This window comes from Chaetodon auriga, chromosome 3, assembly GCF_051107435.1.
Source record: "Chaetodon auriga isolate fChaAug3 chromosome 3, fChaAug3.hap1, whole genome shotgun sequence".
In the NCBI taxonomy this organism is placed as follows: domain Eukaryota; kingdom Metazoa; phylum Chordata; class Actinopteri; order Chaetodontiformes; family Chaetodontidae; genus Chaetodon; species Chaetodon auriga.
This window is the reverse complement of record NC_135076.1, coordinates 24,695,590-24,708,706: the sequence shown is the minus strand read 5'-3', so window position 1 is coordinate 24,708,706 and position 13,117 is coordinate 24,695,590. Positions and strand designations below refer to the sequence as shown.

At 42.4% G+C, this 13,117-nt stretch overlaps 3 protein-coding genes across 5 annotated transcripts in view; 2 read left to right on the top strand and 1 right to left on the bottom strand.

Annotated features, from left to right (window-relative positions):
* The first annotated feature begins 569 nt into the window (after window positions 1-569).
* On the top strand, window positions 570-8,731 carry pak2b (p21 protein (Cdc42/Rac)-activated kinase 2b). Of its 2 annotated transcripts, none has more exons than XM_076726363.1 (15): window positions 570-1,001; window positions 2,022-2,402; window positions 2,510-2,616; window positions 2,770-2,920; window positions 3,243-3,274; window positions 3,367-3,480; window positions 3,607-3,739; window positions 3,838-3,901; window positions 4,167-4,215; window positions 4,845-4,957; window positions 5,069-5,186; window positions 5,288-5,387; window positions 5,474-5,670; window positions 7,347-7,484; window positions 7,617-8,731. In XM_076726363.1, exons 2-15 carry the CDS (start codon window positions 2,213-2,215, stop codon window positions 7,701-7,703), a joined length of 1,593 nt encoding a protein of 530 aa, XP_076582478.1. In that variant the 5' UTR covers window positions 570-1,001; window positions 2,022-2,212; the 3' UTR covers window positions 7,704-8,731. The 2 variants fall into 2 exon arrangements, with proteins under 2 accessions (XP_076582478.1, XP_076582479.1); XM_076726364.1 differs by having other exon boundaries at window positions 995-1,166.
* A 366-nt stretch (window positions 8,732-9,097) lies between these two features.
* The window catches only part of rpp21 (ribonuclease P subunit p21), a 92,744-nt gene continuing 88,724 nt past the window's right edge, over window positions 9,098-13,117 (top strand). Inside the window, exons 1-5 of one of the 2 annotated variants that reach the window (XR_013077001.1) lie at window positions 9,098-9,240; window positions 9,370-9,470; window positions 10,034-10,116; window positions 10,292-10,426; window positions 10,580-10,789. Coding sequence is in view for 1 of the 2 variants with exons in the window: in XM_076726626.1 (XP_076582741.1) it covers window positions 9,184-9,240; window positions 9,370-9,470; window positions 10,034-10,116; window positions 10,292-10,426; window positions 10,580-10,677 (474 nt within the window). In the remaining variant the exon portion in view is untranslated. Of the gene's footprint in view, window positions 9,241-9,369; window positions 9,471-10,033; window positions 10,117-10,291; window positions 10,427-10,579; window positions 11,051-13,117 lie in introns of those variants that run through there. The other variant, XM_076726626.1, reaches the window with a different exon arrangement.
* Window positions 11,075-12,425, bottom strand: aqp12 (aquaporin 12). The gene is made up of 3 exons (XM_076727060.1): window positions 11,831-12,425; window positions 11,277-11,393; window positions 11,075-11,202 (listed from the first exon to the last, which is right to left on the bottom strand). Exons 1-3 carry the CDS (start codon window positions 12,423-12,425, stop codon window positions 11,075-11,077), a joined length of 840 nt encoding a protein of 279 aa, XP_076583175.1.

Genomic DNA, 13,117 nt, shown 5'->3' with positions numbered 1-13,117 from the left:
AAACCCACATGACTTTAAATTCTGGTGGAGATCCCAAAGATACCAAACACATCTGGATGAATGATTTAGAAGTATATGTATAGAAATAGCTGCAACTTGAATATTTCCATTTGATAGAGTGATGCAGCCATAAAAACACAGAGTCTAAGGTTTGAATATCTAACTTAATGTAAACATCATGTGGCTTCAATGAAGAGCTCAAACAAGATGATATACAAAATGATACTGTCAGACAGTAAGGAATAAGTTTTCAACCTTAATGCTATCTAACGGGGGAAATAAGGATTAATTAATCTTTTTCAGGGATCATGCTGGGGGGAGTCTGCCTCTGCATTATGATGCAGACAATAAACGTGTATCATGATTCAAGTTTTACACACTGTGTGGGTGGAGGAGCTGGACTGGATTCTAATAAATCCCAGTCCAGTTTGCAGGAATGGCTCAGAGGCACTTCAGCAGGTCCTGGGTTTTACATCTTCACCTCCAGCTGATGGACAGTGTGTATCAGTCAGCCTCCTCTTCCCTCATTACAAATGTTGACCTACATTTCCAACAATGCTTTTCGACCTAATTCAACTTCCAGTTTCTGAAGTTTCAACATGTTTCTCGCTTTCAGTATTCCCAGTAGTGAAAAACGGGTTATTAGCAGCGTCAGAGTCGGCGGTGCAGATTTGCTTGCGGGCTGTAATCTTTGCGCACAGACAGTGGACAAACTTCTCACCATTCATTTGAAACATTTATTGAATAGGCTAGGGCTGGGTCGGTAGTTCCGCTTCCCCTTCGCCATAGCGGAATTATCCCGGGGCCGAAAAGATAGAAGAAAAGTTGCATTGTAAATAGTTGTAGTCACGTTTTTACCAAGTTATTTGTAGGCGCCGCGTACCATCAAGGCCCCATGTAACAGAGGAAGTACTTTTAACGGATTTACAAACGTTTTCCAGACCGTCGAGGATCGTCCCGGAGTCAAGTTCTATTCAAGTTTAACTGGTGTGGAACCTCCGGTGAGCTCTGCTGCTCCTGCGTCGTCTTCGTTAGCCTGCAAATAAAGCAGACTGGTACTAGATAGTTGGCCACTTTGCAGCCTCTGTAATACTGTATAAACCGCCTCAACGCAATGTGAATTTCTCGGGGGGAAACCCACAAGTTCGGTGGGCAGACTAGTTAGCGTAAGTTAGCCGATAGCTTAACACTGAGCTCATAGGAACGCGAGCGTTAGTGTAGCTTGTCATGCTAACTTTAGCTTCTAGCTAGCACACTTGTTGGCCAAGTAGTTCATGCTAACGTTAGCGTGCTAGCCGCCCCTGTTGTTACTCATTTGAAGGGCATTTTTGAAGAGACAGAAATACCGTTATGTGGGAAAATAACGGGATAAATTCCGATATATCGACATATTTTCATCGTAGCAAGAAGCAACGAGGTGTCTGCATTTTATGTCGGTATGAAGTGCACTGAGACTTGTTAATAGCAACTTCTGTTATTCTTTTCTCCTCATCAGGGCTCGTTTCTTAGTCTTCTTCAGATACGACACAGGACACAGAGAAGAAACTCTCAACGTTTCTCAGACTAATGCTCAGGTTTCAGAGGGAGATGTGTTGTGTAAAAATGAGACGTGATCATTGCTTGAGTTCCGCTAACAGTCTCTCCTGTAAGCTAACTTTACATTTAGCTGTATTTGCTCTCACTCTCAGTACACGTTTGCTAGATATTGGCAAAGCATTTGTTCGTGCAGTAATTCAGCAGCTGTATGGGATTACTCTTGTGCTTCAAGTAGTTGTAGTTCTTCATGTAAACGTTGCCCTGAATACTGAGATAATGAATGTTGGGTTTCTCTCTGCTCAGTGTTTTCTGTTTCAAAATGATTGTGGTTTCCCCCCATCACCAAACCAGCTCCACTAAAACACTACACACCTCCTACAATTCCCTCTTAGGCTTCAATTTCAACAACACTGTGTTGTTTCACTGTATAAAGTACCTTTATTACTTTGTGTTTGTGGTCTTATGAATGTCTGATCTTCCTCCAGGTGCCTCTTGGTGCTTCCTTTCTCTTCGGCTGTCACTTTCGGCACATCCTCCTGTGGCGCATGAGCACAGCAGTGCCTTGTGTTGATGTGAGCGCCGCCCTGCTCCCTCTCTGTTTGCCACCCTGTCCATCCTCGCCCGCTGAGCTCCCCAAGCCCTCTTAGCCCTGTGAGGCCCCCGACAACCTATAGCGATGTGCGATAACGGAGACCCTGAGGATAAACCCCCTGCCCCTCCGGTGAGGATGAGCAGTACCATCTTCAGCACTGGCTCTGGCAAAGACTCACTCTCAGCCAACCACAGCTCTAAACCGCTGCCCTCTGTGCCCGAGGAGAGGAAACCTCGAAATAAGATCATCTCAATCTTCTCTGGGGCTGAAAAGGGTGAGATGAAGCGTTTGGCGGAAAAGTAGTTAACCTTAAAGTCTTGGGTTTCAAAACACTCGTGAAGTGTTGTCGTGTCATTTCACAAAGGTTTTGGTTTCTTCCAGGTGGTAGAAAGAAAGATAGAGACAAAGAACGACCAGAGATCTCACCACCTTCAGATTTTGAACACACCATACATGTTGGGTTTGACGCTGTCACAGGGGAGTTCACTGTGAGTTTTCACTGTTTGCTCGTTCTCACACGTTTTTTTCTTGTTCTTCCACTAGCGTCTGCTTTTTGACACCTGACTATCAACCGAAACACACATTTCCATCACATCTTAGTCTGCGTCAGTTTGACACCGTGTCATCTTGGCCCCGCACAGGGTATGCCAGAGCAATGGGCTCGACTTCTCCAGACCTCAAACATCACCAAGTCAGAGCAGAAGAAAAACCCACAGGCTGTGCTCGACGTTCTAAAGTTCTACGACTCTACAGGCAACGGTCGCCAGAAGTACCTCAGCTTCTCCTCTTCTGGTGAGGCTCCATGTTAATTTGTAGGTTTGTTTAGTTGCCTGCAGGCCATTATGAATTTATATGAAGTTCACCACCATGTCTGCAGGGACAAGTTCATTGTTGACTAAAATTATTCTTCTGTCTTTAAGATGCTAACATTTTTTCTTTTCTCATGAAGAGGAATTTAATCAGTATTAACTTGCATAAAACACTGCGTGATCAGGCAGTACAATGAGCAAAAGAGGTCAAAGTGTTGAAATAAAACTCTTTTGAGAACACTTAGTTTAATATGTGGCTATCCGTACTTATGAAACATCTGCCTCTTTGTTTTGTTCTTTCACAGAAAAAGATGCTTTCACCCCTGGGCCTCAGTCTGTAAGTATTTCAAGACTGTTAAAAAAGCACCTACTGTTTTATGTTCTGTCTCATGAAGGCTAAAAGCCTTTTCTTTTCCCACTCTGAATTAGCCTGTCAAAAAAGGCACTGAACCCTCGTCTCCGAATATCAAAGACATTGATGATGATGACGACGATGAAGCTCTTCCCCCTGTTGTGGCACCAAGACCCGAACACACAAAGAGTGTAAGTCGCCTGCTTTAAGCAGCTTTGACAGCGTGGTGATTTGTTTGAAAAATCTGTTTTCCATACGTCATTCTTTGTGAGCTTTATTTGTCTGTCTTTGGTTGTTGTTGTTGTTGTGTTGTGCAGGTGTATACTCGCTCTGTTATTGACCCCATCCCTGCTCCAAGCCATTGTGTAGACGGCGATGTTGCCTCTAAGGCTGCAGACAGACAGAAAAAGAAGGGCAAGATGTCGGACGAGGAGATCATGGACAAACTGAGTAAATTATTAATCTCACAAGTCTGTTGCCACACAGCAATACAGCAGGTTAAATCCCACCTGTGCCCTTTACGTGTGTGATTGTTATCTGGTTTACAGGGACCATAGTCAGCATTGGGGATCCCAAGAAGAAGTACACCAGATATGAAAAAATTGGCCAGGGGTGAGTGCAGATTTAGAATTTGTGATAGGATTTACATTTTTATGTGAATGCAAGATACCTTAACAAACTCCTAACAAACCTGTGAGACAGATCCTCTGGTCGTGTTGCTCTCGTGTTTCTGAGTCAGTAATATACAAACAAAGCGTTATATCACAGCTCTGTTAGATTAATCACAGCTTTTGTGTAAAAATGTGACAGAACATGCAGACAGATTTGAGTGGACTTGTTGTTACATTGAAGTAAATTGCTCATCTTCTTCTCACAGAGCGTCAGGAACAGTATTCACAGCCATTGATGTTGCCACAGGACAGGAGGTAAGACTGATTGAGTCATGGATGAGATGTGGAGACTATAAAAAAAGCAAGCAGTGACACAGCAGAGTGAAGTAGTGGAGCTCTTTACAAAACAATGGACATATGAAAGTTAATAGTTTTAACAATAAGCTTTATTTTAGAGCACATTTTTTACAAGAAACACAGCTTTCTGCTGCACAGCTGCAAATGTGGCCACAAGGGACAATTCTGAGTTAATTAGTAAAACTTACTGTAACTGCAGCACGAGTAAAGAGGAGTAATCAAGTTAGCAAGCTGACCCAGTGCTGTTAGTTGCACAGCAATATCTATTTAAAGTTAGCTAACATTGGCTTTCATTAGCTAACAATAGCATCCTCTGCTACCAGTCATACCAGACCAAGTAAGGTCGTATCTGCAAAACTACTGAGTATGTTGAATTGAGTGAGGTTTGTTTTATTGCTAATAATATAATGATATATATATATATATAATGATAATATTGCCTTACATAAAGGGAGAAAGGGTTATTAGAAAAAACACTTGTGCAGTCATAATAAAGACTGAGGGAAAGTTTGTGCAGTTGTATATTAAAATTGTATCTAACATGGAGTAATTCTAAATATCTGGTCTCTCACGCTGCCTCTTTACAGGTAGCCATTAAACAGATCAACCTACAAAAGCAGCCCAAGAAGGAGCTGATCATCAATGAGATTCTAGTGATGAAGGAGCTGAAGAACCCCAACATCGTCAACTTTTTAGACAGGTAAGACTGACAGTAAGCTGACTGCTGCAGAACAGCTGGCGATGATTATAACAAGTGTTCACAAAAGCATGGATGGACACCAGTGTGTGATGTTGTGTATTTGTGTGTCAGTTTCCTGATGGGGGAGGAGCTGTTTGTGGTGATGGAGTATCTGGCCGGTGGCTCACTGACAGATGTGGTTACAGAGACCTGTATGGACGAGGCCCAGATAGCTGCTGTCTGCCGAGAGGTACGCTGCATTCTTTACACCTGGGGCAAAGTCAAGTCCCGAGGAAAAGAAAAGCTTTAAACTTCTCCCCGTCTCGTCTCCATTTGTCTCCATATCTGCAGTGTTTACAAGCATTGGATTTCCTGCACGCGAACCAAGTCATTCACAGAGACATCAAAAGTGACAACGTGCTGCTCGGCATGGATGGCTCAGTCAAGCTCAGTAAGTCCTGCACTGATGTTTTCAAACTCTGATTTCCACGTCCCTTCATCGTAACTGTCATTTACTCTTCTCCGTCTCCTCGACAGCCGATTTTGGCTTCTGTGCCCAGATCACTCCGGAGCAGAGCAAGCGCAGCACCATGGTCGGCACGCCTTACTGGATGGCTCCTGAGGTGGTGACCAGAAAGGCTTATGGGCCTAAAGTAGACATTTGGTCTCTGGGTATTATGGCCATTGAGATGGTTGAAGGAGAGCCTCCCTACCTGAACGAGAACCCACTACGAGTGAGTGACCACATTTTAAACCCTCTTCTTAGTTTATTCTTATATATGTTGTTCATTTCCAACGAATGACTCTTCAGATAAATAGTCTGTACATAGGCCGCTTGCATTTACTACATAATCTCCTGATCGTGATTATTTGAGCTGACCTGATCATTTTCTGTGATCGTTAGAATCGTTTCCGTTCACCTTTATAAGAGCAGATGGGTGAAACTAACAAATGTCAAATTTCCACGATGCTTTCCGCTGACTGAGGTTTGACTGGCAGTCTTTTAATGACGTCCCCTTCTGCTGTGGTATAATGGCATCTAAGATAAGATAAGATAGACTTTATTTATCCCACAATGGGGGGAAATTCACGTTACAGCAGCAACAAGACAGAAGTGGAGAATTAGTGCCAAAGTGTTTAGCTTCTAATATTTACATGATGGTAGTGGATGCAAGCGACGTTACTTTGCGTTTTCTTTCGCAGATTTTCTGAATGGAAACATCAGCTGGTTGAAACAAATAAGATTTATTTATTATTCCAATGTTCAGTGCCAGTAAATGGCTCCTCCTCTTCGTAAGGTGTAAGTGTATGAAACTATTATTCAGCTCATAGTAAAATAGTTGCATAAAAGGACCAGAAAAGGACCATTAAATCATTAATTGTAATAACTGTATGACAATTAATAGTCAGCTAAAATTTCATCGATCGTTTGTGTCAGACTTTGGCATCACTGGTGAACAACTGCACTCCTGAGAGTCAAAACAAAAGCAGGACAAATGCTTAAGTCTCATGAGAGTTCGTTGTCCTCTCCACATGAACCAATAACAGCAGTCAAGGAACAAGCCAGACACTGAACAGCTGACTTATTGTTAGCTCAAGTTGTCAAGACACATATTTCTGTCGGGTTTGACTGCTGCTTCTCTTGCTTTTTCCTGTATGTTCTAGTTTTGTAAAAGCACGAATCAGCAGTATGTTTGCTCATACAAGAAATTTGACCAGTATACAATGTTGATATACAGGTCAGACATACAGCAACTGTAAACAAGGTTACAGCCAGCGTCAGGTGGTGTTGACTCTGTCACCTGTTTGTGTTTTCCGTCTCAGTCCTGTGTCAAATTACTGGTTTTAGACTGAAGTTACGTCAGCTGCTTTAAGCAAACGATCTGTCTGAACAGGACAGTTAGTGTTTGACGATGTCGGTGTTGTTTCGTCGTTGTGTCGTCTTAATCATGTGGGAAAAGGAAACTAACATGTGTAAATCAATAATCCCCCCGATTTCAGACTGAACGCACTTCTCCAGATGTGTTCACATTGCATGTTACAAACCTCGCCTCATCAGTGTGAACGCTTAAAGTCTGGATTAGAAATCTTGTGTCAACAGTTGATTATGGTCTTTTGTAGACCTGTTACCTGGTATCACCTTCAGTTTGTCGTATGGTTTTGTAAAGTCAGATTGCTCAGCTGTCATTAAGCACTGTAGAAAAGGAAAGGACTTCATTGTAGCTTTATGAATGCGGGCTTAGAAAATTGTTTGCAACACTTTGATGGTAATTAAAAACCAGTCAGAGTTAAAGTAAATGTTCTCACTTAACCAGTTTGACTTGATTCATCTACTGCAAGTCAGATAGTTCCTGAAACCACGTTTGACAGTTGCTGATGTTCCTTTCTCTCGTCTCTTCCCCTTCGGCAGGCATTATACCTGATTGCCACGAACGGCACGCCCGAGCTTCAGAACCCAGAGAAACTGTCTCCGGTCTTCAGAGATTTCCTCAACCGTTGCCTGGAAATGGATGTAGAGAAAAGAGGCGGAGGCAAAGAGCTGCTGCAGGTTAAAAAACGCCTCCTGTTATTAGATTTTTTTCTCGTTGAACTTCTCTTACGTTTTAATTAAATCTGCACCTGAGTCACTGTTTTTTTTCCTTTTCTCTTCCCCCTCTTGTCTTTGTTTATTGGCGTGCAGCATCCGTTCCTGAAGCTGGCGAAGCCCCTCTCCAGTCTCACACCTCTCATCCTGGCAGCCAAGGAGGCCATGAAGGGCAATCGTTAGCCGATGAAAAGAGCTACCCTGCCTTCCCATGCTGTGCACAGATACGTGCCAACCATTTAGATTTCGTGCCAGACAATAGGCTGAGAGTGACTCGCCACTCTTGATGCACCAGCCTTATAAGCCCTGACAAACCTCACTGTGAAGAAGACCAAAAATATAGAGCACAACTCCACCGCTGTCCACATGAACTCTATTCTCACTCAGACGTCAGAAGACAAGTCAAACTAAAGTGCTTAGTTTCAGAGTCAGGCGTAGTTATTTTGTACAACAGATCTCCTGGTGACATGTTAGGGCTAGGCTTGTATTTAACTTGGAATGAAGAAGATGCCTAGTTCTGTTTAGTTTTTTTAATCAACTGCCTTAAACAAATGCAAAATGTTGCCTAATGTATTGTTGATTGTGTCGATGTCTCTCTTCCCATGATTTTTACTACCTTTGTAATTTACCTTTTCAGCTTGTCAGTGTCTTAGTTATTTTGATACTTGAATTTCATATTTGTCCCCCTTCTTGTTATATAGTTGGTCTCATTCAGTGAACACTCTGGCTATTTCCACATTGACTCGTGTTTTATGGACATTTTCTCTTACCGGTTTTTATAGGAAACATTTCAGTACGTTCATCATCATAAACACGTGCTGTGATTGTGTTGTTCTTCGACTGCCACACCTGACAGACCTACTGTACCAGTTCTTCCCTTGTATTAGTCTCCTGATACCAGAGGTGCACCTTACAGGCAAATTAAAATGTTAGATTGACAGGGTTTATACTTTCTTCTTTATTGATGTTATTAAAAATGAGTATTGTATGTCAAACTCTGTCCTTTGTGTTCTTCTGAACTAAACAAATGCCCTTTTCCCATGTGTATATTGTGTACTTAATAATTGGTTTAGGGAAAAAAATGGACACATCATAATGGTTAGCTGTCAAAGACATGATGAAGATGATTTTTTGCCTGTTACTTTTCCTCCTTTGAACGACTAACAACCTTGTCTGCCCACTCAAATAAATGCAACTTCGTGCTTTTGTGATTTGGGTGTGGAAGTGATTGATGTGTAGTAGTATCAACATTTTTTTATAAAGCCACACAGAAGGGAACGAACATGAGAGTAGACTAACATAAGCAATGCAATATAACAATAATAACCTGTCCTGTCTGTACTGTTGTATGTTTGAAGACCAGTTAAAACTTTCATTTAATGTTAGTGTTGGTGTTTTGGCTTTGGGACTGAATTCTCTACAGGGAGTGCTGATACAATTCTAGGATGTAGCTGACGAAGTTTTAGGTGTGTTTACTTTGAAGTATGTTGGCAATCATTCAATTTTGAGGCATTTTTTTTTTTTGTAGTCAGTCAGCCTTTACTGTGCGCTTTTATTATGAAATTCTTGCCGGAAGTGTTCCTTTGACACCGGTTCAGCTGTGCTAGCTCGAAGTAGCCAACAGGACGAACCTGCAGCTCTATTTTTCTGAACTTTGTGTGTAATGGCGGCACAAATAAAAGACAAAGAAGCTTACCAAAGACTGAACTATCTTTATCAGGTAGGAAATAAATGTTAAAAACTATTTCGCTGTCATGATGCTATCGGCAGCAGCAGCCACATGGCTAACATGCTAGCTACGTTGCTAACAGTAAGGCAATAATACTGAACCGGCTTTCTCCTTTTACAGGCTGCGCATTGTGTTTTATCTGAAAACGCGGAAAATGTGGAGTTGGCTCGTTTCTACTGCTTCACACAGAGGACCATTGCAAGACGTCTAGTTCTTAGACAGTAAGTAAAGTCTGTATTAATATCATCCACGGGTGTGTTTCTGTTTGTATTGATTTTATTTTGAAGGCTGGATCACAGCAGTATGGAGTCAGATCAGTCTCATTAATAATGAATACACGCAGAAGGATTCACTAATGTATGTCGATATTTGTATTGAAACAAGTCTCCACATAAATATTTTGAGCACACAAAAAAGTCATAATTGTTTAGAAATATCAAACAAATCCACATATTTAAAAAAAGCTTCACAGGATTTTCTTGAAGATTTCAGCAGACCTCTTCAGGATTTTTTCTCATGACAGTTAAAACCTTAGAAAATTCAGAATGGTCTAATTTGAGCAGATTTTTCCCTTTAGTTTTGTCAGCTATCAGCTAAAGGTTGATATATTTCACTCCCATGAGCTGTAGAGCTCTATTAAAAAACATTAATTGCACCGTGTGACCTTCATTGTGATGAACAGATGCCCTGTAGGTTATTCTGAGTCAGTCCCACATACACCATCCTGCTGCGGTCCACACCTTATTTGGGTTTTCAGTATTTGTTAATGTTCATTTCACCGCAGAGACCCATCAGTGAAGAGAACATTGTGTAAGAAGTGCTGCTCATTGCTCATCCCTGGTGTAACTGCTACAACAAGACAGCGAAGTAAGTCATCGTCCCGTTTAGAGCGACAGTCCACCTCCTGATGTTCATGTTTCTCATGTTACCTCGCAGTGCATACCAGTTTTTTAGTCAGTTCATTCACCCGTTTCATCTGAATTTGTTTGGTAAAGCATGTTCAGAGACACTAACTTTCCTTTTGTGGGCTTTGTCTCATTAGGAAAAAACAGCAAGACTCGCTTCACTGTTGTGAGGTGCCTCAGCTGTGGGCAGAGCAAGAAGCTGCTGAATAATCCAGATCATTGTCTGTGGGTCGACCGTCCTGACGCTCAGCTGCAGCAACAAAAGAAGCCAGGTGTCACACCTCAGCTCGACACTACGCACCAGCCTCACAGACGATGGTTCCCATACTGTGTTTATCTCACAAGAGCTCCACACTGAAGTGTCAAGATTCATAGATTCATACACAAACACTTTGTTCTGACTGTTTATTCTCTCTCACCCACAGAACCAGGCCCTTCTCATCAGAATCAGCCAGAAGACAAAGAGCCTGATGCATCAGCGTCTTCTAAACCCAGTGCTGCTCAGAGCACTGCCAGCACGTAGCAGCAGTCCTCCTCCTCTGACTGACGTATGAATGGATGAGTAATTTATAATTTAGTAAGTTTTTGGCTTCTGTGAGATGATTTTCTGTATACTTCTGCCGCGTGTTGTCTCTGTCTCATATTGCTTGATGGCCACTGTGTGGTGCACTACTTCACATGTTGGTGAAAATGTATTTTTCTAAAAGGAAAACTTCCTTGATAAGAATGACTTTCTTAAAAACAGTCAACAAGAATAGAAAGTTTAATTTGCCATTATTTTTTATGCTTAATATTTGAAGTTTTCTGTACAGACATGCAACTTTTACTTGAGGCAGATCTATCTTGACCATTAACCAATTGTGTCAAGTACTTTCCTAAAAGTTTGATTAAAGGACAAGAAAAAAAAACTGTAGCATCTTTCACTTTTTCTTCTTTTCTCCTTTGTCTCCCTTTGGCACTCTGAAACGTGTCTTCTGAAAATATAGTAGATTCTTGGCAAAAATCCTTGGAATGTGTCCCATGTACAGGAGAAGAGCCAGAGTCATGCCTAGAAAACAGATGATCAGTGAGTTAAGAGAACTGACAAGAGCTGCAGTTATATTTCATTTTTACCTGATGTACCTGTGAGAGAGCCCAGCCAGTAGACTCCTGCATACTGTGCGAAGGTAAATCCAGGACAGTGGAAGGTGAGGCCATAGGCCAGTGATGGATTCATGTAAGCTGAGGTGTAGCCTCTGGCTGCAGAAAACAAATGGTTAAAATAGATTTCAAAACTACAGTTATGAAAGTGGAAGCAGAGAAGTGTGAGATCATATCTGAGCAGCGTTGATCAGTTATAACTATGACTTGAACATCAAAGGAAATTGGCAAACTACCAGTAATGCACTTATTTTCTTCTCTTTTTGTAGATTTGTAGGAGCTTTCTTTAGCCAAGTAGTGAGGTTCAACACGTATGTCAGTGCAACCTGCCTTATATGGAGAGTGAGCGAGAGCACTGGTTTCCCAGTGGGTTCCCATATTTTTATGTATTATTTGAAAAGTTTTCAAATGAAACTTTCCATTTGTATTCCAGTAATTTTCTGCACGATCGTTCTTCTATTTCCAAACACCAAGGTCTCTCTAGGAGTGTCTTTTTTGGATCATAATGGGGGCCAGGCTCACCTCACCAGACTTACCTGTATAGGACAGGAAAGTGAGGAGGACAGCAATCAGGGGCACCCGGATCAAAGCAGATCTGCGTTGCAGGTTCAGCTGTATTAGATGAAAGATGAGCGCGCAAACACACTCGGTGAAGAAACCCTGAGGCAAAGAGACCAGCAGCGATGTGCTGCAGTCTCTCGCCATCAGGTTTTTGATCATGTGCATGTCCGTCAGCTCCAGACTCCAGTAATATATGGCTACATAGAGCGCAAAGTGGGCCCCAAGAAACTGGGCTGCCACAGAAAGGAGAGTGGGCACGGTGGTGGCCTCCAGCTGCAGGAACTTCAGCACCACCAGGCTGGGATTCCCCGATGCATCCCCACAGACCACACCATGGGTGAGCAGCACCACAAACAGAATGGTTACAGTCACGTCAGGTCCTAAGCCCCCAGCCCACTGACCCACCTCCACAATGGTCTGCACCTCCAGCCAACATGCCACCAGCAAGAAAGACGATGCAAACTCCAAAATGAAGCCAAGCCGTGGCCATTTTTTTAGTACTATTCGAACTGAGGCTGCAAAGATCACAACGGCCACGAAGTATCCGAGAGATGCGTTCAGTCCAGACATGGCTCAGATCAGGTGTCCCCTGCTGTCTCTTGTCAAAAAGAAACAAATGAGGCTTGACTCAACAACTTGCTTCCTGTGTGGCAACGTGGCACATGCAGACACACGTCTTATCAGAGACACGTCAGGTTTGTATCCCTCAACCACCTGCCAAAATACACATGGGCCTTTGCAAGGTCAGGTCAGGAAGCTGGCCTTCATTCAGTGGTCATGTAGAATCAGATCACAACCTCGTTAATGCTTCCTTCCTCTCTCTACAGGATTACATACACTGTAAATGGTCCTTTTCCAAAGACGTCAGTGCCTAACACATCAGGCAGTCCAGCAGTAAAACTGTGGGACAGCAGAACCATCAGGACTGCAAAGGCTCACTGATGGGGTATGTTAGGGGCACAGTCTGATCAGTTTCCCTGCAAACTGCAGAGTAAGGCAGGCTTTGAGTAATGAGCTCCACCTGCCAAAATGCATTAGCAATACAGCATCTTTCCAGTGACACTCATTTTTATTATAACCCACAGCTTCTAAAATAAAATAAACATAAAGCTGAAACTCTTATTTTAGAGTATCTCTGTTTTTGACCTCAACAGTGCAGAATGGTATGTGCAGAGCTTGACAATAGAAGGATCATCTGAAAGTGGACAGTTCCTATGTGCTCATTGAAAATCCCATGCTCGGGGGATGGCATACAAGCATGA